General features: G+C 38.1%; 1 protein-coding gene across 5 annotated transcripts in view; it reads left to right on the forward strand.

The window, feature by feature from the left end:
* Positions 1 to 22,253, forward strand: part of LOC101394099 (uncharacterized) — a 42,702-nt gene that overhangs the window by 9,952 nt on the left and 10,497 nt on the right. For 4 of the 5 annotated variants that reach the window (XM_087422212.1, XM_087422210.1, XM_087422209.1 and 1 more), the window contains 4 exons: positions 4,161 to 4,240; positions 4,406 to 4,532; positions 4,637 to 4,714; positions 4,794 to 4,889. In XM_087422212.1, the coding sequence (XP_087278338.1) occupies positions 4,235 to 4,240; positions 4,406 to 4,532; positions 4,637 to 4,714; positions 4,794 to 4,889 (307 nt within the window). In that variant the 5' untranslated portion in view covers positions 4,161 to 4,234. The remainder of the gene's footprint in view (positions 1 to 4,160; positions 4,241 to 4,405; positions 4,533 to 4,636; positions 4,715 to 4,793; positions 4,890 to 22,253) is intronic. The other variant, XM_014794828.2, reaches the window with a different exon arrangement.

The following is a 22,253-nucleotide window of genomic DNA, read 5'->3' on the forward strand; positions in this document are numbered from 1 at the left end:
TCCACTTAAATAAGTCCCTTTAGCATTTCTTGTAGTACTGGTTTCTTGGTGACAAATTGCTTTAATTTTTGCTTGTCTGGAAAACTTTTTCTCTCTCCTTCCGTTTTGAATGATAACCTTGCCGGGTAGAGTATTCTTGGCTGCAGGTGTTTTCCTTTTAGCACTTTAAATATATCGTGCCACTCTCTTCTAGCCTGTAAGGTTTCTGCTGAGAAGTCAGCTGATAGCCTTATGGGGTTTCCTTTGTACGTAACTTGTCTTTCTCTTGAGGCTCTTAGGATTCTCTCTTTATCTTTAATTCTGGACATTTTAATTATGATGTGTCTTGGTGTGGGCCTCTTTGGGTTTATCTTGTTTGGTGCTCACTGTGCTTTGTGTACCTGGATGTCTATTTCCTTCCTTAGGTCAGGGACATTTTCAGCTATTATTTCATCAAATAGATTCTCTGCCCTTTTGTCTCACTCTTGTCCTTCTGGGACACCTATAACACTGATGTTAGTGTGCTTGATGTTGTCCCAGAGGTTCTTAGACTGTCCTCACTCTTTTTAATTCATTTTTCTTTTATCTGTTCTGCTTGGGTGATTTCTTCTGGTCTTTCATCCAGCTTGCAAATGCGTTCTTTGGGTGTCCTGTACTCTGCTTTTGAGTCCCTCTAGTGAATTTTTCGTTTCCAGTATTGTATTCTTCATTTCTGATTGGTTCTTTTTTTTTTGTGAGGAAGATCAGCTCTGAGCTAACATCCATGCTAATCCTCCTCTTTTTTGCTGAGGAAGGCTGGCTCTGAGCTAACATCTATTGCCAATCCTTCTCCTTTTTTTTTCCCCAAAGCCCCAGTAGATAGTTGTATGTCATAGTTGCACAGCCTTCTAGTTGCTGTATGTCATAGTTGCACAGCCTTCTAGTTGCTGTATGTGGGACGTGGCCTCAGCATGGCCAGAGAAGCAGTGTGTCGGTGCGCGCCCAGGATCTGAACCTGGGCCACCAGTAGCGGAGCGTGCGCACTTAACTGCTAAGCCACGGGGCTGGCCCTGATTGGTTCTTTTTTATATCTTGCATTTCTTTGTTGACATTCTCACTGAGTTCATCCATTCTTCTCCCAAGATCAGTGAGCATCCCTGACACTTTGTTTGAACTCTCTGTCAGGTAGCTTGCTCATTTCTGTTTAACTTAGTTCCTTTTCTGGGGTTTTGTCCTGTTCCCTTACTTGGAACGTATTCCTTTACCTCCTCATTTTGCCTCTTTCCCTGTGCTTGTGTCTGTGTATTAGGTAGGTCAGCTAAGTCTCCTGCTCTCAGAGAGTTGACCTTGTATAAGTGATCCCTTATGAGGCCTGCAGTGTGCTTCCCTCAGTTCTGAATGTTCCAGGGGTGACCCCTCTGTGGGCTATGTGTGTCCTTCTGTTGTGGCGTGGTTCCTCTTCCCATAGGTGCCCAGGGAGGCTGAGCTATGCCCCTGGCCAACTGTTGTAATGCTCAGCTGCTTGTAGTTGTCATGGGCCCTTCAGTCTCTATTGGGTGTGGGGAGCCCCAGCACAGTTGGCTGCAAGTTCTAATAGCACATTCCTGTTGCAGTATTTAGCAGGTTGTTAGCCTCAGGGGCTTACAATTGCTATAAGCCTCCAGCCTTTAGGTCTCTTGTCAGCTCTCTGAGGATTGCAGCTGGTTGGGGCTGGCCTCAGGCATGGGAGTACCCAGTTGTTTCAGGCTTTGGAAGGTGGTGCCAACCCCCTATGTGGCTCTTTGAGAAGCACAAGTGTTCTGCAGCTGACAAGCCCTGCCGCCCACAGGTCCACACACACAGTCAACACAGTCCTGCCCCATGCGTGCCCTGACCGTCTGAAGTGGACCCAGTCTCTCCAAGGCGGGAGCCCCACACACTCCACCACCTCCCCACACTCTCTACCCGCTCCTTGCTCACGCCCTGCCCCACAGAGGTGGGCCCACTTGCCAGGCTGAAGAGAATCCAGGCAGCTTATTAGCAGGCCCACAAGTTGCCTGAGGGCTTGTTGTTGGGTGGAGCCAGTCCCTAGCATGGGCTGCCTGCTCTGGCTGAGCTGGATTAAATCGGTGCTCTGGTGGGTGGGGAAGACCCTGGGCTAGCAGGCCCCAGGGAGAACTCCAATGGCGTCTGCCAGTGTCTGTGTCAGCACACCCACACCAGGCGACAACAATGGCCGCCGCCACTCTCCCAGTCCCTGGAGAGGTCTTACCCCTCACCAAGATGCACTCAGAGCCTATCAGGTGAGTCTCTTTTCACCAAAGCACTGTGCACCTTTCTTTCTGGTGATTTTAGGTTGTTTTCCGAAACAAGTGAGTTTGTGCGTGGGCCCTTTAAGAACTGGCTTTAATTTCTTTGTGAACCAGCTTTTCTGGGGGTACTCCCCAATGTTTTAGTCCCAAGCAAAGTCAGATATTATGCCACTCCTCTCGATTGTGCTGGGTCCAAAAAATGCCCACAGCGGGAGTGCTCCCCAGCTCAGGGCCCCGCTCCTCCAGGGAGGGCTGCGTACCTGTGGGCTGCTCCTGGGCGGCTGTGAGGCGCTGCAGCTTGTGGAGGTGGTGTTTTTTCTCTCCAGAAGGGAGTTTCTGCCTCTTCCACCTCAATTAGGATTGTCGTTTGTTGCAGGAGTTCCTCTTATCCAGTTTTTAGTTCTCTCTCAGGGGTAATTGTTCCAAGAGTAGTTGTAAATTGGCAGTGTCCACAGGAGGAGGTGAGTTCAGAGTCCACCTATGCCGCCATCTTGACTTCTCTCCTACAGTGTCTTTTTTTTAACTATTTTTTTTATCGAGGTATAATTGACATATAGTTTCAGGTGTACAACATGATTAGATATTCGTATATATTGTAAAATGATCACCACAGTAAGTCTAGTTAACATCCATCACATAGTTACAATTTTTTTTTCTTGTGACGAGAACTTTTAGGATCTACTCTTCTAGCAACTTTCAAATATGCAATACAGTATTATTAACTACAGTCACCATACTGTATATTATTTCCCCATGACTTATGTATTTTATTGAAATATAGTGTCTTGGTTTTTTTCATTTGCATGAACATTTATTTTCTTTATCTGGAAACTTTCTTGTCCAACTGAGCTCCATCCATGAACCCTCCCATTCTGTCAGGGAGTGAGTAATGATGCCCAGCAGCATGGTCTTGTCCCTTCGTGTCCCACTCTACCAGTGTTCACAGTTGTGTGCAGTGCTCTATGATGGAGCCTAAATACATTCCAGTGAGGGAAAGATTAGAGTCTCCCTTATCAGAATTACGGTTTAATGAAGAGGAAATGATTGTTGAGTGGCACAACTGATCTTCACAAGCCTGTTTATTTTTCCTTAATTTTTGAGTTCCCCCTTTAAAAACAGTATGAAGTATTTCATATTACAAAAGAATAATAGAACACTGATGTCCCTAACAAGACCCTTTGCACCCTGCCCTCCCTCAAAGGGTAACCTGTGAAGAAAATTTTGTAGGCATCATTCTCTTGCTTTTGATAATTGTTTTACTGTATATCCCTAAACAATATACTGTTAGGTTTTCTACAGTTTTGACTTTTTAACAAGTATGATTAGCCAGATGCATAAGTTTTTGAGAATTTGCATGAAAATTTGTAAATTTTAAAAGCTGTAGAGGAACTCAGAGATCTTGTTCAATCTAAATATCCAAAATAATGGAATGGTTATGCCTTGCCTTCCTAAGATGAAAGATACAGCCAGTTCAAAAAAGTTTACTAAAGAACATTCATTATTAGGAAAAATACTTATGATTTTGTCTAACAGTGAAGATCCTTAGTATTTGATATATATCTTAATTATATCAAAGTCCTATTGTGTGTGATAGAGGTTTTGCTTGTTTATTTGTTAAATATTTTAGAAAGATTTTGTCTTCTTCCTTTAAGAAGTAAGGAAAAAAAAAGGGAGGGGAGGAGCTCATATTAAGAGTTTACTGTAAGTAGTAATTAGCATGTCATGTTCACTATAAAATTCTTTCAACTTTGCTGTATGTTTGAAAATTTCCGCAATAAAAATATTGGTAAGTCATAGATGATCATTAAAATAAATAGTAATTTGCCAGGCTTACATGTTGCTGTGTGTTTTTCTGCTCTATTTCATTTATTTGGGAAACTACAAGTAAATGTGTGTTTTATTCATTCCTAGCCCTAGCCATGGGATAATGGGAATGTCTCATTGTATGAAGGAGGTTGCCTGCAGCAACAGGAATATTCAAGAAGATGGAGGTACTTTGTTCCAGTCACACTGATTTTTTTACTCTGCCCCATCCTGGGCCTAGCCCATTTGCTCGGTGTATTTTCTCCATCCCTCAGTGTCCTTTTCCATCTCTTCTTTCATCTGAAAAACGTTTCGTTTAATTTCAACAGCGCTACATGGTTTTGTCATTTCAGGGGTTGGTGGTGTTCAGGGATGTGGCTGTAGACTTCTCCCAGGAGGAGTGGGAGTGCCTGGACCCTTCTCAGAGGGGTTTATACAGAGATGTGATGATGGAGAACTACAGCAACCTGGTCTTACTTGGTAAGGATATCTATCCTGAAATAACTTGTAAGTTTTGGGTGCATCTGTCAGTTGTCGGGGTGGATTTCTACCGATTTCCTAGGGAATTATTTTGTGTTTTGTAGATGAGGAGACAGGCAGCTTCTGTGGTACCTTTATCTTCTCCAGGCTTCAGACCTTACCACCGTCCTCTTGTCCTTCAGGTAGTTGCCTGTGTTTTGAGGACTGGGTTTGAATTCAGGAATAGCATGATTATGTCTTATTACTTTTTCTTATAAACAGGACTCTCTCTTCCTAAGCCTGATGTGATTTCCTTATTGGAGCAAGGGAAAGAGCCCTGGATGGTTTCGAGGAAGATGGCAGGAGGATGGTGCCCTGGTGAGTGAGGATTGAACAGATGGGGAAAGACACTGCAGTTAAGAACCCAGCTGGTGAGGGGGGCAGCACCTTAAAGGTACTGACTGAGGAATCTTGTCCTCGAAGGCCCATCTGAGGGTTGTGGAGGAGAAAAGGCCTAAGACACATGGAAAAATTGAAGACTCCCCCTTTTACGCCAACCTGTATTCTCCATGCTACTGATCTGTCAGAATTCCCTCCCATTTTAAAGCCCTTTTTCTTTAGGAGCCATCCTATTTCATATAACTTGGATCCACTTCTTTCCCTTTTAAATTTAAACTCATGTGTGTATTTCTTTTAAATCTCTTAAAATGCATTTTTAAGCCCTACTGTTCATTTGTCCTACTGATGTTTGACTTATCTTTCTTTTTTTTTTCTGACTAGTTTTGCTTTTTTTTTTTTTTTTTTTTTTTTGGTGAGGAAGATCAGCCCTGAGCTAGCATCCCTGCTAATCCTCCTCTTTTTGCTGAGGAAGACTGGCTCTGAGCTAACATCTATTGCCAATCCTCCTCCTTTTTTTGTTCCCCAGTAGATAGTTGTATGTCATAGTTGCACAGCCTTCTAGTTGCTGTATGTGGGACGTGGCCTCAGCGTGGCTGGAGAAGCAGTATGTTGGTGCGCACCCAGGATCCAAACCCGGGCCGCCAGTCGTGGAGCACGCGCACTTAACTGCTAAGCCACGGGGCCGGCCCTGACTAGTTTTGCTTTGATGCAGTAATTCCATTCATTTATGGCTATGCATTCACTTTTTTTTTTTTTTTTTGTGAGGAAAATCAGCCCTGAGCTAACATCCATGCCAATCCTCCTCTTTTTGCTGAGGAGGACTGGCCCTGAGCTAACATCCGTGCCAATCTTCCTCCACTTTATGTGGGATGCCACCACACCATGGCCTGACAAGCAGTGCATCGGTGGGTGCCCGGCATCTGAACCCGGGCCGCCAGCAGCGGAGCACACGTACTTAACCGCTATGCCACGGGGCCGGCCCCTATGCATTCACTTTTAATCAACATTTATTGACTTAAAAAAATTCATGCAACCTTCTTTTCTTGGTGGATGGGAGTTAAAGAAGTATGTACGCTCTTAAGAGACAGTCTAAAACAGGGTCTTGAACATGTCCATAAATAACTTCCAGAGAGTAGACTCAAGCATAAGACTTCTAATATAGTGCTTAGAAGAAAGAGCTGAAGACAGAAATATGGGAGAGAGTGCTGGGAGAAAAGGACATGCTTGTGTTTAGGAGGAAAGAGTACACAGAAATGATTCTGGATAAAAGAGGATAGTAAGTAAATTGTAGAAGATTTATGTGTCACGGAAAAGCAGGAGATCCATTTTCAAACAAGTTGGTGACATTCTTTTTTCTTTGGTGAGGAAGATTAGCCCTGAGCTAACATCTGTTGCCAATCCTCCTCTTTTTACTGAGGAAAACTGTCCCTGAGCTAACATCTGTGCCAATCTTCCTCCACTTTATATGTGGGACACCGCCACAGTATGGCTTGATGAGCGGTGCGTAGGTCAGTGCCCAGGATCTGAACCTGTGAACCCCAGGCCACTGAAGCAGAGCACGCAAACTTAACCACTATGCCACCGGGCCAGCCCCAGTAACATTCTTAATGTGGGCAAAAATTGGGTTGTAAGTAGCATAGACTGAGGGATTTTTTGTTTGCAATATGAGAAAAGATAAGGCTTTTTATTTTTTTAAATGTGCTTTTAAGTAATGGAAATACCATCCATTTTTAAAAGTGTTCTAGGGCCGGCCCCGTGGCTTGGCGGTTAAGTGCCCGCGCTCCACTGCTGGCGGCCCGGGTTCGGATCCCAGGCGAGCACCGACACACCGCTTCTCCGGCCATGCTGAGGCCGCGTCCCACATACAGCAACTAGAATGGATGTGCAACTGCGACATACAACTATCTACCGGGGCTTTGGGGGAAAAATAAATAAAATAAAATCTTTAAAAGTGTTCTAACTGTAGGATATAGATGATTTTATTTTAGTTTTTTTCACAGAACATTACAAATGTATTTTTAAAATTTTTTACTTAATTATGGAAATTTTCAAATATGCACGAGGTTAGTGGAATGGACATCCCATGAATCCATTTCCTAGCTTCAGCAATTATCAGCATGTTTCTGATCTTATTTCATCTATCCGCATTGACTTCTGCACCCCCACCCTGAAGTATTTTAAAGAAAGTCCCAGATAGCATACATTTACCTACTATTAAACATATAGGTTGCTTTTCACAGTTTCTTCTATTTAAAATGACTACTCTGATGCATCTTTATTTAGATGGGTATTTTCATATTTGATTCTCAGATGTGAGAGTCCTTGGCCAAAAAGTTTAATCCTCTGAAGGCTCCTGATATTCTAGCACAGAAGTGCATGATCCAGTGAAGCCAACTTATCCAACTCAATTCTGACAAGTATTAATAGTTGGTTAGTTATTGAAAAGTAGTAGTTGAAAAGGTTGAAGTGAAAAAGTATGATATGCCATAACCATTTTATTTTAACTGAAAACATTTAATTATAGATTTTTTACCCATTTTCTGATGTCAGGACCAGGTGTTTTTTTTAAAAACAGGTTCCCTATTTGGAGTTCTGCCTTTTCTTTCACACGTACTAAACCCATGAGGCGTGAATTGTAATTTAAGCTTTCAGTTTTTTACATGAAGGGACAGCATAAACATTTTTGCAATCCAGTGTGAACAGAGAATCCTCTAGAGCTGTGTTGTCCTATATGGTAGCCACTGGCTACATGTGGCTATTTAAATCTAACTTTAAAGTAATTAAAATTAAGTCAAATAAATTCAGTTCTTCAGCTGCACTAGCCATATTTCATGTGCTCAATAGTCACGTGGCTACTGGCTACCATATTGGGCAGTGCAGATGCAGAACATTTCTATCATTTCAAAAAGTTCTGTTGCATTCCTGTCATTGTAGACCGTTCCTCTCCTATGCCCAAGTTTTTCAATGTTGATTTATCTCCATATAATTCAGTTTTAGTGATTGACCTGAATGAAGTCTTCCCAGAACATTCTACTTAATTTTTTGTGTTCAAAAACCTCTTTTTATTATGTAAGTCATGATATATAAAAAGGAATATATGTAAAATTTAAAGCATAACAACAAAAAAACCTGTGACTCTCCCATACAACTTAAGAACTAGAATACTTTATAGTGGCATTGCACCTAACTTGTGCTCGTTTTTTATTGTATTTTTCTGCCTCCCCAGTGTCCCCATAGCACCTAACTTGACTTTTTGTGTTTATTCTTCCTTTGATCTTTTTATATGATTTAATAATTTTATCATATATGTTAGTATCCCTAAGCAATGTATTTAGCTTTTTGTTATTGAACATTATGAAAATGATTTCATACTATATGGAGCATACTTTGATCTGATTTTTTTTCACTTGGTATTATATTTATAGGATTCATCCATGTCTCTGCATGTAGCTATGGTTCATTAACTTGCATTGTAATATATTTTCCCATTATGTGAATATATCACAATTTATATATCTGTTCCCTGGTTCAATGTAATTTGGGTTGTTTTGAACTAAATTGCTGTCAGTGTTCTTGAAAATCTCTATTGGTGCTCATGTAGTGGAATTTCTAGTTCATAGGGTATGTAAATGTTCAACTTTTCAAGATAATGCCAAATTATTTTTGAAAAGTAGTTGTACCATTTTGCTCTTCTAACACCAGAGTTTTCTTTGATGCATTTCCTCATTTGCACTTAGAACTTATAATCACACTTTAAAATTTGTGCCAATATAGTTGTCCAGAGTTAGCCAAACTCAAGGTTAAGGGCACAGTTCTCCAGACTGCCAAATTTGCCCAAGACTTCTGACACCAGCTGAAAGTTCACGGGGTCCACAGGGTCACCCTCATTTCAGATCACCTGGCTACAGATTTGGGTATCTTCATGGACTCCCTCAAATTTGATAATTCACCAGAACAACTCACAGAACTCAGGAAAACACTTATACTTATGATTAGTTTTATTATAGCATAAGAATACCAGCAAAAGGATTAGAACCAACCAATGGAAGAGACACAGAAGGCGGAATCTGGGAGAGTTCCAAATGAGAAGCTTCCATGTCCTCAATGATGTGTTGCCTTCCTGCCATGGATGTGTGACAATATGCATGGAGTATTGCCAACTCAGGATGTTCACTTGAGCTTCAGTGTCCAAAGTTTTTATTTAGGCTTCATTATGTAGGAATGATTGATTGAGTTATTGTCCATGTGGTTGAAGTCACCCTCCAGCTCCCTCTCCTTCTATGGAGCCTAATTCCACCTAGCCCAAACACCCAACCCTCTAATCATATACTTCATCTTTCTGGCACGGGCAGCCCCCCATTGGGAGTCACTGAGTTAGCATAAACTGTCAAGTGTGGTCCAAGGGGCCCACTGTGAGTCATGACAACATTCCTATCACTTGGAAAATTGCAAGGCTTTAGAGGTTACCTCCCAGGAGCCAGGACAAAGGCCAGACTTCTCTTTAGGGCAAGTTAATTCTTCACTACACACTAGTGAATGTAAAATTCTACATTTTCCTAGTTTTTATTAGGTTGAACATTTTTTGAAAAGTATATTTGCTATTTGTCCTTCCTTTTTTTTTCCTTTGTGAGGAACATTAGCCCTGAGCTAACATCTGTTGCCAATCCTCCTCTTTTTGCTGAGGAAGATTGGCCCTGGACTAACATCTGTGCCCATCTTCCTCTACTTTATATGGGATGCTGCCACAGCATGGCTTGACAAGCAGTGCGTCAGTCTGCACCTGGGCTCCGAACCCTGGGCCGCCGAGGTGGGGTGCACAAACTCAACCACTATGCCACCGGGCTGGCCCCTGTACTTCCTTTTTATGTGAAATTTTGCCATGTTTTCCACTAAGTTGTTTAGGTTTATTTTCTTAATAATTAATTTGTAGGAGTTATTTATTTGTTTACTTAAAATTGTGGTAAAATATGAATAACCAAATTTATTACCATTTTAACCTTTTTTGAATGTAAATTCAGTGGCATTTAAGTACATTCACAAGTTGTGCAACCGTCACCATATTCCTTTCCAGAACTTTTTCATCTTCCCAAAATGAAACTGTGTACTCATTAAATAACAACTCCCAATTCCTCTCCCCCCAGGTCCTGGCAACCACCATTCTACTTTCTGTCTCAGAATTTCACTGCTCTAGGTATCTCATATGAGTTGAATCATACAATGTTTGTCCTTTTGTGTATGCTTATTTCACTTAGCACGATGTCCTCAAGGTTCATCCATGTTGTAGCATGTGTCAGAATTTCCTTTTTAAGGCTGATTAATATTTCATTGTATGCATTTACCACATTTTGTTTATCCATTCATCCAGTGATGGACACCTGGGTTGCTTCCATCTTTTGGCTATTGTGAATAATGCTGCTAGGAACGTGGGTGTACAAATGTCTGTTTGAGTTCCTGCTTTCAAGTTTTTGGGTATATACCTAGAGGAGGAATTGCTGGATCATATAGTAATTGTATGTTTGATTTTTTGAGGAACTGCCATACTGTTTTCCACAGTGGCTGCACCATTTTACATTTCCACCAGCAATGCACAAGGGTTCTGATTTCTCCACATCCTCATCAACACTTGTTATTGTCTTTTTTTTTTTTTAATAATAGCCATCTTAATGGGTGTGAGGTGGTATGTCATTGTGGTTTGCATTTCCCTAATGGTTAGTGATGTTGAGCATCTTTTCATGTGTTTATTAGCTAGTTGTGTATCTTCTTTGGAGAAATGTCTGTTCTCATCCTTTGCCCATTTTAAATTTGGATTCTTTGTTTTTCTGTTGTTCAGTTGTGGGAGTTCTTTATATATTCTGGATATATAATCCCTTATTAGATATGTGATTTGCAAATATTTTCTCCCATTCTGTGGGTACCCTTTTCACTCTATTGATGGTGCATCTTAGTCCATTTGGGTTGCTATAACAAAACACCACAGACTGAGTAGCTTATAAACAACAGCATTTGTTTTTTACATTTCTGGAGGCTAGAAGTCCAGGATCAAGGTGCCAGCATGGTTGGGCGAGGGTCCTCTTCCTATTTCATAGCTGGTGCTTTCTCACTGTGTCCTCACATGGTGAAAGGGCTAGGGATCTCTCTGGAGCCTCTCTTATAAGGCACTAATCCCATTCATGAGGGCTCCAGCCTCATGACCTCAGCACCTCCCAAAGTCTCCACCTTCTAATACCATCACTTCAGGCATTAGGATTTCAACATGAATTTTGGGGGGGGACAAACATTTGACTGTAGCATGGTGTCCTTTTATGCACAAACATTTTAAATTTTGATGAAGTCCAATTTATCTATTTTTTCTTTTGTTTCTTAACTTTTGGTGTCTTATCTAAGAAATCATTGCCAAATCCAATGTCATAAAGCTTTTCCTCTATGCTTTCTTCTAAGAGTTTTATAGTTTTAGCTCTTGATTTCTTGATCTGTTGATTTCTAGTTTCATTTCATTGTGATTGGAAAAGATACTTTGTATAATTTCAGTGTTTTCAAATTTATTAAGACTTGTTTTGTGGTTTAACATATGGTCTCTTCTGGAGAATGTTCCATGTGCATTTAAGAAGAGTGAGCATTCTGCTGCTGTTGGGTAGAATGTTCTGTATATGTCTGTTATGTCCAGTTGGTTTGTACTGTTGTACAAGTCCTCTATTTCTTTGTTGATTTCCTGTCTGGCTTTTGTATCCATTATTGAAAGTAGAGTATTGGAGTCTTTTGCCATTATTTTAGAGCTGTTTCTCCCTTCAGTTGGTCAATGTTTACTTCATATATTTTGGAGCTCTGATATTAATGCATATATGTTTATAATTATTATATCTTCATGATGAATTGGCTTTTTATCCATAAAAAAACTCCCTTTGTCTCTAGTAACACTGTTTTTGTTGTTGTTGTAGGCCCATTTTTCTGATATTAGTATATCCATTCCAGCTTACTTATGGTTAGTTTGTGTGGTATATTTTTATCTATTCTTTAACTTTCAGCCTATTTGTATCTTTGAATCTGAACCATGTTTTTTCGAGACAGCATATAGTTGGGTCTTGTTTTCTTATCCAGTGTGACAGTGTCTACGTTTTGATTGGAGTGTTGAATCCTTTCACGCTGAATGTTATTAATATGGTTGGATTCATGTCTGCCATTTGGCTGTTTCATATGTCTTATGACTTTTTTGTTTCTCTCTTCCTTCTTTACTGACTTCTTTTATGTTTAGATATTTTCTAGAGTACCATTTAAATTCCTTTGTTGATTTTTTAACTTTATAGTGGTTGCTCTAGGGACTATAAAATGTATGTTAATTTATCACAATCTGCTTCAGATTAATGCTAATTTAATTCCCATAAAATACAGAAACTTTGCTCCAATATGGTTCCATTTCCTTCCCCCTCCTTTGTGCTATTGTCAGATATATTACATCTATATATGCTAAAAATGCAACAATAAATCATTATAATTATTGCTTTATATAACTTTATGCCCTTTAAAGAGGCTAAGAGAAGGAGAAAAAAATATATAGTGCTTTTGTATGTTATCCTACATATTTACCATTTCTGGTACTCTTCACTTCTTTTTGTGGATTCAGGTTACTCTCTGTTGTCATTTCCTTGCTCCTAATATAGCCTCATCCTCCCCCACCCCTTGTCATATATATTACATCTTATACATTATAGACCCAATGATACAGTTTTATAATTATTGCTTTATGAAGCTGTCTTTTAAATTAGTTAAGAAAAGAGGAAAATTTATGTATTTATACTGACCTACATGGTTACCTTACCAGTGTTCTTTGTTTCTTCATATAGATTCAAGTTACCATTTGGTGTCACTTCCTTTCAGCCTGAAGAACTAACTTTAGTATTTCTTGTAAGGCAGGCCTACTAGCAACACATTCTCTCAATCTTTGTTTATCTGGAAATGTTTTTATTTCACTTCTATTTTTGAAGGATAGTTTTGCTGGATGTAGGATTCTTGGCTGACATTTATTCTCTTTCAGCACTTTTAGTATTTCATTCGACTGTTTCTGGCTTCCATTGTATCTGATGAGAAATCAGCTGTTAATTATATTGTCATTTCACTGTACATGTTGAGTTGTTTTTCTCCTGTTGCTGTCAAGGTTTTCTCTTTACTTTGTCTTTCAACAGTTTGGCTGTGATGTGACTTAGTGTGGGTCTGTTTGAGTTTATCCTACTTGGAATTCATTGAGCTTGCATCTGTAGATTGTTTTTCATCAAATTTGATATGTTTCCTCATATATTATTTCTGCTCTTTTCTCTCTTCTTTTTCTGGGACTCCCATTGTATGTATGTTGCTACACCTGGTTGTGTCTCACAGGTCTCTGAGGCTCTCTTCATTTTTCTTCATCCTTTTTTCTTTCTGTTTTTCAGATTGAACAGTCTCTATTGCTCTATCTTCAAGTTCACTGAATTTTTTTCTTCCAACTCACATCCACTATTGATCCCCTCTAGTGAATTTTTCATTTCAGTTAGTGAACTTTTCACCTCCAGGATTTCAGTTTGGTTTGTTTTTATAATTTTTCTTTATTGATATTCTCTAATTAATGAGTCATTGTCCCTTATTTCTTAAATATGATTTTCTTTAGTTCTTTGAACCTATTTATAATAACTGCTTTGAAGTCTTTTTCTGGGCTTCCTGAGAGAGAGTTTCTATTGACTGTTTTTCCCTCCCATGAATGGGTCACACTTACTGTTTCTTTGCATATTTCATGATTTTTGTTGAAAACTGGACATTTCAGATAACATAGTATAGCAACTCTGATCCCTCTAGGAGTTGTTATTGTTGTTTTTATTTTTTTATTTTTAAATTTATTTGTTTAGTGACTTGTCTGGACTAATTCTGTAGTCTGTTTTCCTACAGGGTGTGGCCACTGATGTCTCTGCTCAGTTTTTTTTTTTTTTAATTCTTATTTTTATTTTTAAGCCTAGTGCAAAGTTTTTACCTACTGATTTACTTAATTTAGTCGCCATGGTATAATTCTTGTTTTCTATTTGATCATAAGTAAATTTGGCAACATATTTTTTCTGGGAATTTGTCTATTTCATAAAAAATTTCGATATTATTGGCATCAAGTTGTTATATACTTTAGTTATATCTTTAAAATCTGTAGTTTCTACGGATCTGTAGTTTCTATGATTATATTTTCTCTTTTTGAACTAATATGAGTATTTGTACCTTCTCTTTTTCTTTATCTTTCTCACCAGAGGTTTGCCAGTTTCATTAGTCTTTTTTTTTTTTTTCAGTTTTATTTATTTATTTTCCCCCCAAAGCCCCAGTAGATAGTTGTATGTCATAGTTGCACATCCTTCTAGTTGCTGTACGTGGGACGTGACCTCAGCATGGCCGGAGAAGCGGTGCATCAGTGCACGCCCGGGATCCAAACCTGGGCCGCCAGCAGCGGAGCGCGTGCACTTAACCACTAAGCCACGGGGCCGGCCCTCATTAGTCTTTTTAAAAGGACTAACTAGGCTTGTTGGCCCTCTATTTCTTCCTGAAGATATCTTTATTCACACTTTACATAAGATTGATAACTTATCAATTGTTCATATTAATCTATCTATATGTATATATTTAAATATATATAATTTCTTTTCACTTATTTAGGAGTAGAATGGGGGAAATAAAGACAGTTATGGGGAAACTAAGCCTTCTAGCAAGCCACTCTTGAGTCTGACATTAGCAGGAACATGAGTATGTATATGAGTATGAGGGAATGATTGGGCAATAGGCAAAAAGCAAAGAAAAAAGTCTCTCGGGAAGAAATCAATTCAACCCTCAAAAATTTTTCACAGATAAAGTTCCAAGGAAAGTGAGTGCTTCATAAGAAAAAATTTTAACGTGTAAAAGGAGACAAGGTACCTGTCTTTTACTCTAAATGCCATACTTCCTGAAATTCCACTATGATGTATCTACACCTTTGGGTTAACAAGAGTCCTCTGTTTACCACTTACCTTATAGTTAGCATATTCCAATGGACCCCTGCCAGTATTTGCCCATCAGATAGAAACTAAAAGCTAAAAAGAATGTGAATATTTATTGCCAGCTAGGGAAAAGACATTCTCTTACACTGCTGGTAAGAATGAAACTAGTACACTAAAATTGAAAATGTGCCTACCCTTTGAATGGGTAATCTCACTTATAGGAATCTATTCTATAGAAATAGTAGTAGCTAATGATATATGTACAGAAGTATAACATTTCTTGGAATAGCAGTAACAATCTAAATGTGCATTAATAGGGAAACTATTAAATTATGTATATCCACACAATATTATGCAGCTGATTAAAGGAAATGAGTAAATCTATAAATAGTAACTTTAAAACTATCTTTGATCTGTTGTTACATGGGGATAAAAGTTGCAGACCAATATGTATAGGACAATTCTATTTTTGTAAAAAGACAAAAATACACACACATTTAGACATACTTCATGCATGAATGTGTGAATAAATATTTTGCTATGCATAAACTTGAGGAAAAGTGGGGAAAGAAGCACTCCAGTCAGCAGTGTGTATGCCTCTGGGGGTAGGAAATCATGTGTTCCTAATAAATATTTGCAAATGTTAAGTCTTCCTGGAAATAGGTTATTCAGTGTGCTGAAAATATAGCTGAGACCTTAGAGGATAAGGGTGATGTGGCACTTAAAAAAATAACAGTAGGGGGCCAGCCTGGTGGTGTAGTGGTTAAGATCGCACGCTCTGCTTTGGTGGCCTGGGGTTTGCAGGTTTGGATCCCAGGCGTGGACCTACACACTACTCATCAAGCCACGCTGTGGCAGTGTCCCACATACAAAATGGAGGAAGATTGGCACAGATGTTAGCTCAGGGACAATCTTCCTTACCGAAAAATAAAAAATTAACAGTGGCAAAAAACTCAGACGTAAGTAAAAAATATGTAGTTACTTTATATTTACTAGTGGTGTCAAGACTTTAATTTCTTTAAGCATTCTTAAACATAACAATTTTCTTCTCTTTCAGGTAATTCTAATATCTGAAGTCTTTCAGTTCTGTTTCTGCCATTTTTTTCATGTGGTACCTTGTCTCCTTTATGCATTAAAATTTTTTCTTATGAAGCACTCACTTGCCTTGGAACTTTATCTGTCAGAAATTTTTGAGGGTTGAATTGATTTCCTCCAGAGAGATTTTTTTGTTTGTTTTTCCCTGTTGCCCAAGACAACCACTTTTATTTTTTTAGATTTAATCATTCAATGAAGGTTTATTGAGAGCCTTGTACATGCCAGACTCTTTGCAAGGATCTACAGATTATTTTCTGAACTACTTTTAAATAAATTATCCACTTTAGCTTTTTCACACCATACAGGTAGGGTGAATTAAAACCACAAACCTGGGTGGAGGTCAAATTGTGCTTATCGGTTATCAGGAGAGATGTCATCTTCACCACCCTGGGATTTATATCTTGTTCCCTCATCCACTGAGGACGGAGCCCTTTGGAGTTCCAGCTCTATGCAGGGTTTCCTGTTAGCTTGGTCGATCCCTAGGCTTTATCTTCTGTCTTCTGTACCCTGTGCAGTCATCAGAGTACTAGCTTGAGGGCCCGCAGCAGAAGTCTCACAAGTTTTGACATGAAGAACTTTTATCATCATCAGTTATCATAAGAATTTTCAAATTTCTGTGATATTGTTTTTGACCTCATGGAGCTTTTATAAGTGTGTCTCTTTCTTTTTTTTAATTTCCAAATATTTTTTATAGTCTTTTTATTATTGAGTTCTACCTTAATTGCACTCTATCAATACTTACATGATCATGAGACCAGTTTCGGGAAATGTATTAAGATGTCCTTCACGAACTGGTGACAGTTCATGAATTGTCACTTATTTAGAGGGATTCACATGTACTTGTACCTTCTGTTAATTGTTGCATGTAAAATTCTGTATATGTTCAAAATATCTAGCTTATCAATGATGTAATGTTGAGATCCTCTACATCCTTCTTTGTTTTCTGTGTGTTTGACTTACTAATTGCTGAAAGAGGTGTACTGAAATCTCCCACAATCAAGGTGAAGCTTTAGACTTGTATTCTCTCAGTTTTTGCTTTGCGTATTTAGAGATTATTTTGTTGGATGCTTACAAGTTTAGAATTATTATTTCTTTCTGGTGAATTGAATGTTTTGTCATTATGTAGTGATCCTCTTTATTCCACATAATGCTTCCATCTTGAAGTCTCCTTTTTCCAATGCTAATACCCTAGCTTTCTATTCATGAATTTTTGCCTGATTTACATATTCTTATTTTTCACTTTAATTTTGTGTCTTCATGTATTTAGTTGTTTTTTTCTTTTAATAGGGTTGGGCTTTCTCTTCAACCATTTCATTTATTATAATTACTGATGTATTTGAACTTATTAAACATCTTATTTTGTCCTATTTGTCCCACTTTTTCGGTTTTTATTTTTTGTTTTATTTTGCATTGTTTTGGATTGATTTGGATTTGGAGTTTAAAAAATAAAATTTATTCCAGTGTTTATTTTTACTCCACTGATGTGGAAGTTGAAAGCACAGACTCTGGAGCCAGACTGTCTGGATTCAAATTCTGGTTCTGCTATTTTTTTTTCAATTTACAATGCATTTTGTATCCTTCCCATGGCAATACGTTTAAATATGTCTATTATTTATTTTTTATTGAGGTATAATTGACATACACAAATATGTCAGTTTCAGGTGTATAACATAATGATTTGATATTTGTATGTACTGTGAAATGATCACCACAGTAAGTCTAGTTAACATCCATCACCAAACATAGTTAGAGAATTTTTTTTTTCTTGTGATGAGAACTTTTAAGATTTACTGTCTTAGCAACTTTCAAATATGCAATACAGTGTTGTTAACTATAGGCACTATGCTGTACATTCTATCCCCATGACTACTTATTTATTTTATAACTGGAAGTTTGTACCTTTTGACACCCTTTACCCATTTCACCCACCCCCCAACTCCCACCTCTGGCAACCACCAATATGTTCTTTGTAGGATCTATGAGCTTGATTTGTTTTTTTTTTTAGATTCCACATATAAGTGAGATCATACAGTATTTGTCTTTCTCTGACTTATTTCACTTAGCATAATGCCCTCAGGGTCCGTCCATGTTGTCACAAATGGCAAGGTTTGCTTTTTGATGGCTGAATAATATTCCTGTCTGTGTGTGTGTGCGTGTGTGTGTGTGTGTGTGTACATTTTCTTTATCCATTCATCCATCGATGGACAGGTTGTTTCCATGTCTTGGCTATTGTAAATTATTCACTGCAGTGAACATGGGGCTACAGATTTCTTTTCAAGTTAGTGTTTTTGTTTTCTTCTGATAAATACCCAGAAGTGGAATTACTGGATCAGATGGTTGTTCTGTTTTTAATTTTTTGAGGAACCTGCATACTGGTTTCTGTAGTGGCTGCACCAATTTACATTCCCACCAACTGTGCCCAAGGGTTCCCTTTTCTCCACATCCTTGCCAACACTTGTTATTTCTTGACTTTTTGATAACAGCCATTCTAACAGGTGTGAGGTGATCTCCCTTAGTGGTTTTGATTTGCATTTTCCTGATGATAAGTGAGGTTGAGCATCTTTTCCTGTGTCTGTTGGTCATCTGTATGTCTTCTTTGAAAAAAAATGTCTATTCAGATCCTTTGCCCATTTTTTAATCAGATTGTTTTTGCTATTGAGTTAATATGAGTTCTTTATATATTTTGGATATTGACCTCTTATTAGATATGTGATTTGCAAATATTTTCTCCCATTCAGTAGGTTGCCTTTTCATTTCAGCTTTGCTGTGCAGAAGCTTTTTAGTTTGATGTAGTCCCACTTGTTTTTTTTGCTTTCGTTGCCTTCACATTTTGTGTCATTGGCTCTGCCATTTAATAGCTGTGTGACTTTTGGCAATTCACTTAAGCTCTCTGGGCCTCTGCTTTCTCATTTGTAAATATAGATGATAGTGGTACCTACTCATAGAATTCTTATGAGGATTAAATGAGTTCCTACATATGTAAAGCAGGTAGAATAGTACCTGGCACATGGCAAGCACAGTGTGTTAGTTATTATTCTGTTCTTTTAGTTCTTATCCTTGTATTTCATCGTACCTAATTAACTTAAAGTCTAAATCAGTATCTGTATCATCTTCTCAAGCAATACAAAGATTCTGAAATGTTTTAATTCCAATCCCCCATCTTCTGGCTCATGTACTATTGTTAGTCAGAATTTTAGCCTTATTAGGTAAATATTATTATTGTTTCATTACACACACTTCACTGTTTACATATTCCAATTTCTTACTTTATACTTTCTTCTTAGTTATTCTTTCTGGGATCATTTTCATTTTTTTCTATAGTACATCCTTAGAAGTTTCTTTCTGTTCATGATAAACTAACTTTCAATTCTATCCATCTGAAAATGATCGAAGGTAAAGAGAAAATGTCTTTATTTTACCTTTGATCTGAGAATGTCTTTAGAACATTTTTTCACTTTAGAAAAAAATGAAAATGATCCCAAAGAGAAAAAAAATTAATCAGTTTTGAATAAATTTTGGCTATTGCATCTTTGAATATGATTTCATCCTTGTTCTTTTCTGGAAGACCAATAAGGTCTTTGTCTTTTCTTAATGACTCATAACCTCGCTTTCATATTCCAGTCTCTTTTTCTCTATGTATTGCATGATATAAAATTGCTTCAGAGCAATCATCTAGTCCCCGATTCTCTCATGAGCTGTAGCTGTTTTGCTATTTAACCGTTCCATTGAGGTTTTGTTGCTGTTGATTCCTTTCCCTCTCTTTTTCTCCTTGTAATTTATATGTTGAAGAAACATCTGTCCTGTTAACATGTACCTCCTCCCCTTTATTCCCTTTGTTTCCTGTAAGCAAGCTGTCTCGGTATTGTGTGTTTCATCAGGAAGCATATAATGTCCAGTTGTTTCTCTTTTTGTGATGTTAGCAGCCATTCTTGATTTCATCCTCTAAAAAATACCAAAGAATTTTTAAATTATCATTATGAACGCATAGATTTAAAAAGTTTTTGGTGTTTCCTCAGTTATTATAGTACAGTTGTTATTCTTAAATTCATGCTCAAATTGTCCCATCTTTGACCAGTGGGAGCCTCTTCAGATTGGTTCCTGAGTCTTTTTGATGTGACCCTAGGAGTCTTTGATAGTTTCTTTGCTTTTCTAGTGTGCCACTTTGCTCCAGGCACGTAATATACATTTTCTGCCCTGTCTCGGACATGCTCCAAGGAGCCCTGATTCTTTGGAGTGAGAAATGGTATTTAGAAACAGCAATCTAGTTGTTAGCCTGCTCGTGCTGCTGGATTGGTCATTGTTTCTAAGACTTCAAAGGATAGAATATGGAAGTATTTGAAAAAAACCATGTCATGACTGCATTTTAATATTTCCAGTTCATCCATTGACTTTTAAATTTCAATTATTTCATTTTGTTATTTTTAGAAGTTTCATTTGAATCTTTAAAAAATTTTTGCCTCGTCATTTTGCTAATCAGTTGTTACTTTCTCAATTTTTTAAAAAAATGAACTTTTAGTTTTAGATTTACAGAAAACCCGTGAAGATAGTACAGCAATTTCCCATATACCCCACACTGTTACCCCTGTTATTAATATCTTTCCTGTGTACATTTTTCACAATTAACAAACAAAAGTTGATGCATTATTATTAATGAAAGCCCCTACTTTGCTCGGGTTTCCTTAGTTTTTACCTAATGTCCCTTTTTTCCTGTTCTGGGACCCCATCCAGGATACCACATACATCTAGGTGTCATGTCTCCTTTGGATTCTCTTGGCTGTGACAGTTTCTCAGACTTTCTTTCTTTGTGATGACCTTGACAGTTTTGAGGAGTACTGGTTGGGTATTTTATCGATTGCCCCTTTTTGAGACTTGTCTGGTACTTTTTGCGTGATTAGATGGGGTTATGGGTTTTTGGGAGGAAGACCACAGAGGTACAGTGCCATCCTCACCATATCATCTCCTGGGTGCATATTAACAAGACTTAACACTGATGATCACCTTGATCACCTGGCTGAGGTAGTGTTGGTCAGGTTTCTCTACTGTCAAATTACTCTTTTTCCCCCCTTTCCATACTGTAGTTTTTGGAAGGAAGACACTATGCACAATCCACACTTAAGGAATGGGAGTTATGTGCTGCCTCCTTGGGCGGAGTATCTATATAAGTTATTTAGAATTATTCTGTACAGGTGATTTGTTTATTCTCCATTTATTTATTTATGCAATCATTTATTTATATCAGTATGGACTCATGAATATTTTATACTTTGAGTTAAAATATTACTTTATTTATTTTGTTGCTCAAATTGAATTGTTCTAGCTTTGGCCATCGGGAGCTCTTTCAGTTGGCTTCTGAGTCCTTTTGATGTACCCCATCACTGTGGGTTTTTTGGGAGTATTTCCTTACTTCTAGCATATAAGATGCTCCAGGCTCCTCATATATATTTCCTGTTCCAGTCCTAAAATCAGCAATTTCTTCAAGGAGCCCTGGTTCCATTTCTTGGAGAATATTATAGAAATCAAGGTTTGGGTACTTGGTGTACTTGTTGATACTTGGGTACTTTGTTACTTTTTTGACTTTATCTTTAAATATGTATGTATTTCATATAGTGAATTATATTATTTCTCTCTTACTAAGTATCTGAAGTGGCTGGTGGTGTCAAACTTTTGTTTGTTATTTCTGCTAATGCTCATACATGGTGGTTTATTTCTGCTAGTCTTTGGTTACTTTTGATTGGAATTTCTATGTGGCTGAATTTGATGAGGGGAAGTCTTGAAGGATCTGGGTTGGAAGCATTCCTCTAGAAGATTATTTGTTTGTTTCTACCAGAGACCAGGTAGAATTAATTAATTCTTTAATTAATTTCTCAGCTGGAGGTGTACCTGACAGGTAGTGTAAATTCAAACCCCAATCCTATGTGAGGACAGACCTTAATTATTAAGTCTCAGGTGAGACTTTTTTTTGATGGTGGTGGGGAAATCTAGAACCATGGCAGAGGAAAGCAAATTTACTTGTCAGCTCCCTTATCTGGCAGGAGACACTTTTTCTAGCTCACTCTTTAATCCTGGGTGTGGCTTCTTTGAAGGTCTGGGTTTATGCTGCTGTCTCAGGTTTAGGGCTTCACCTTGCATGGTTTTGAGTCTTAACCTTCTGTTCCCTCACATGGATATTAACCCACAAAGCTCTTGGTTTCCATTGTTGGGATTTCCTGCCAAGATAGTTTCAGTTTCTGGGTTTGCTTGCCACTCCAGTTTCAGTTTTCTTTTCTGTGTTTTGTAT

Source organism: Ceratotherium simum, chromosome 33 (genome assembly GCF_057802395.1).
Source record: "Ceratotherium simum simum isolate JZ-2026a chromosome 33, ASM5780239v1, whole genome shotgun sequence".
Taxonomy (NCBI): Eukaryota; Metazoa; Chordata; class Mammalia; order Perissodactyla; family Rhinocerotidae; genus Ceratotherium; species Ceratotherium simum.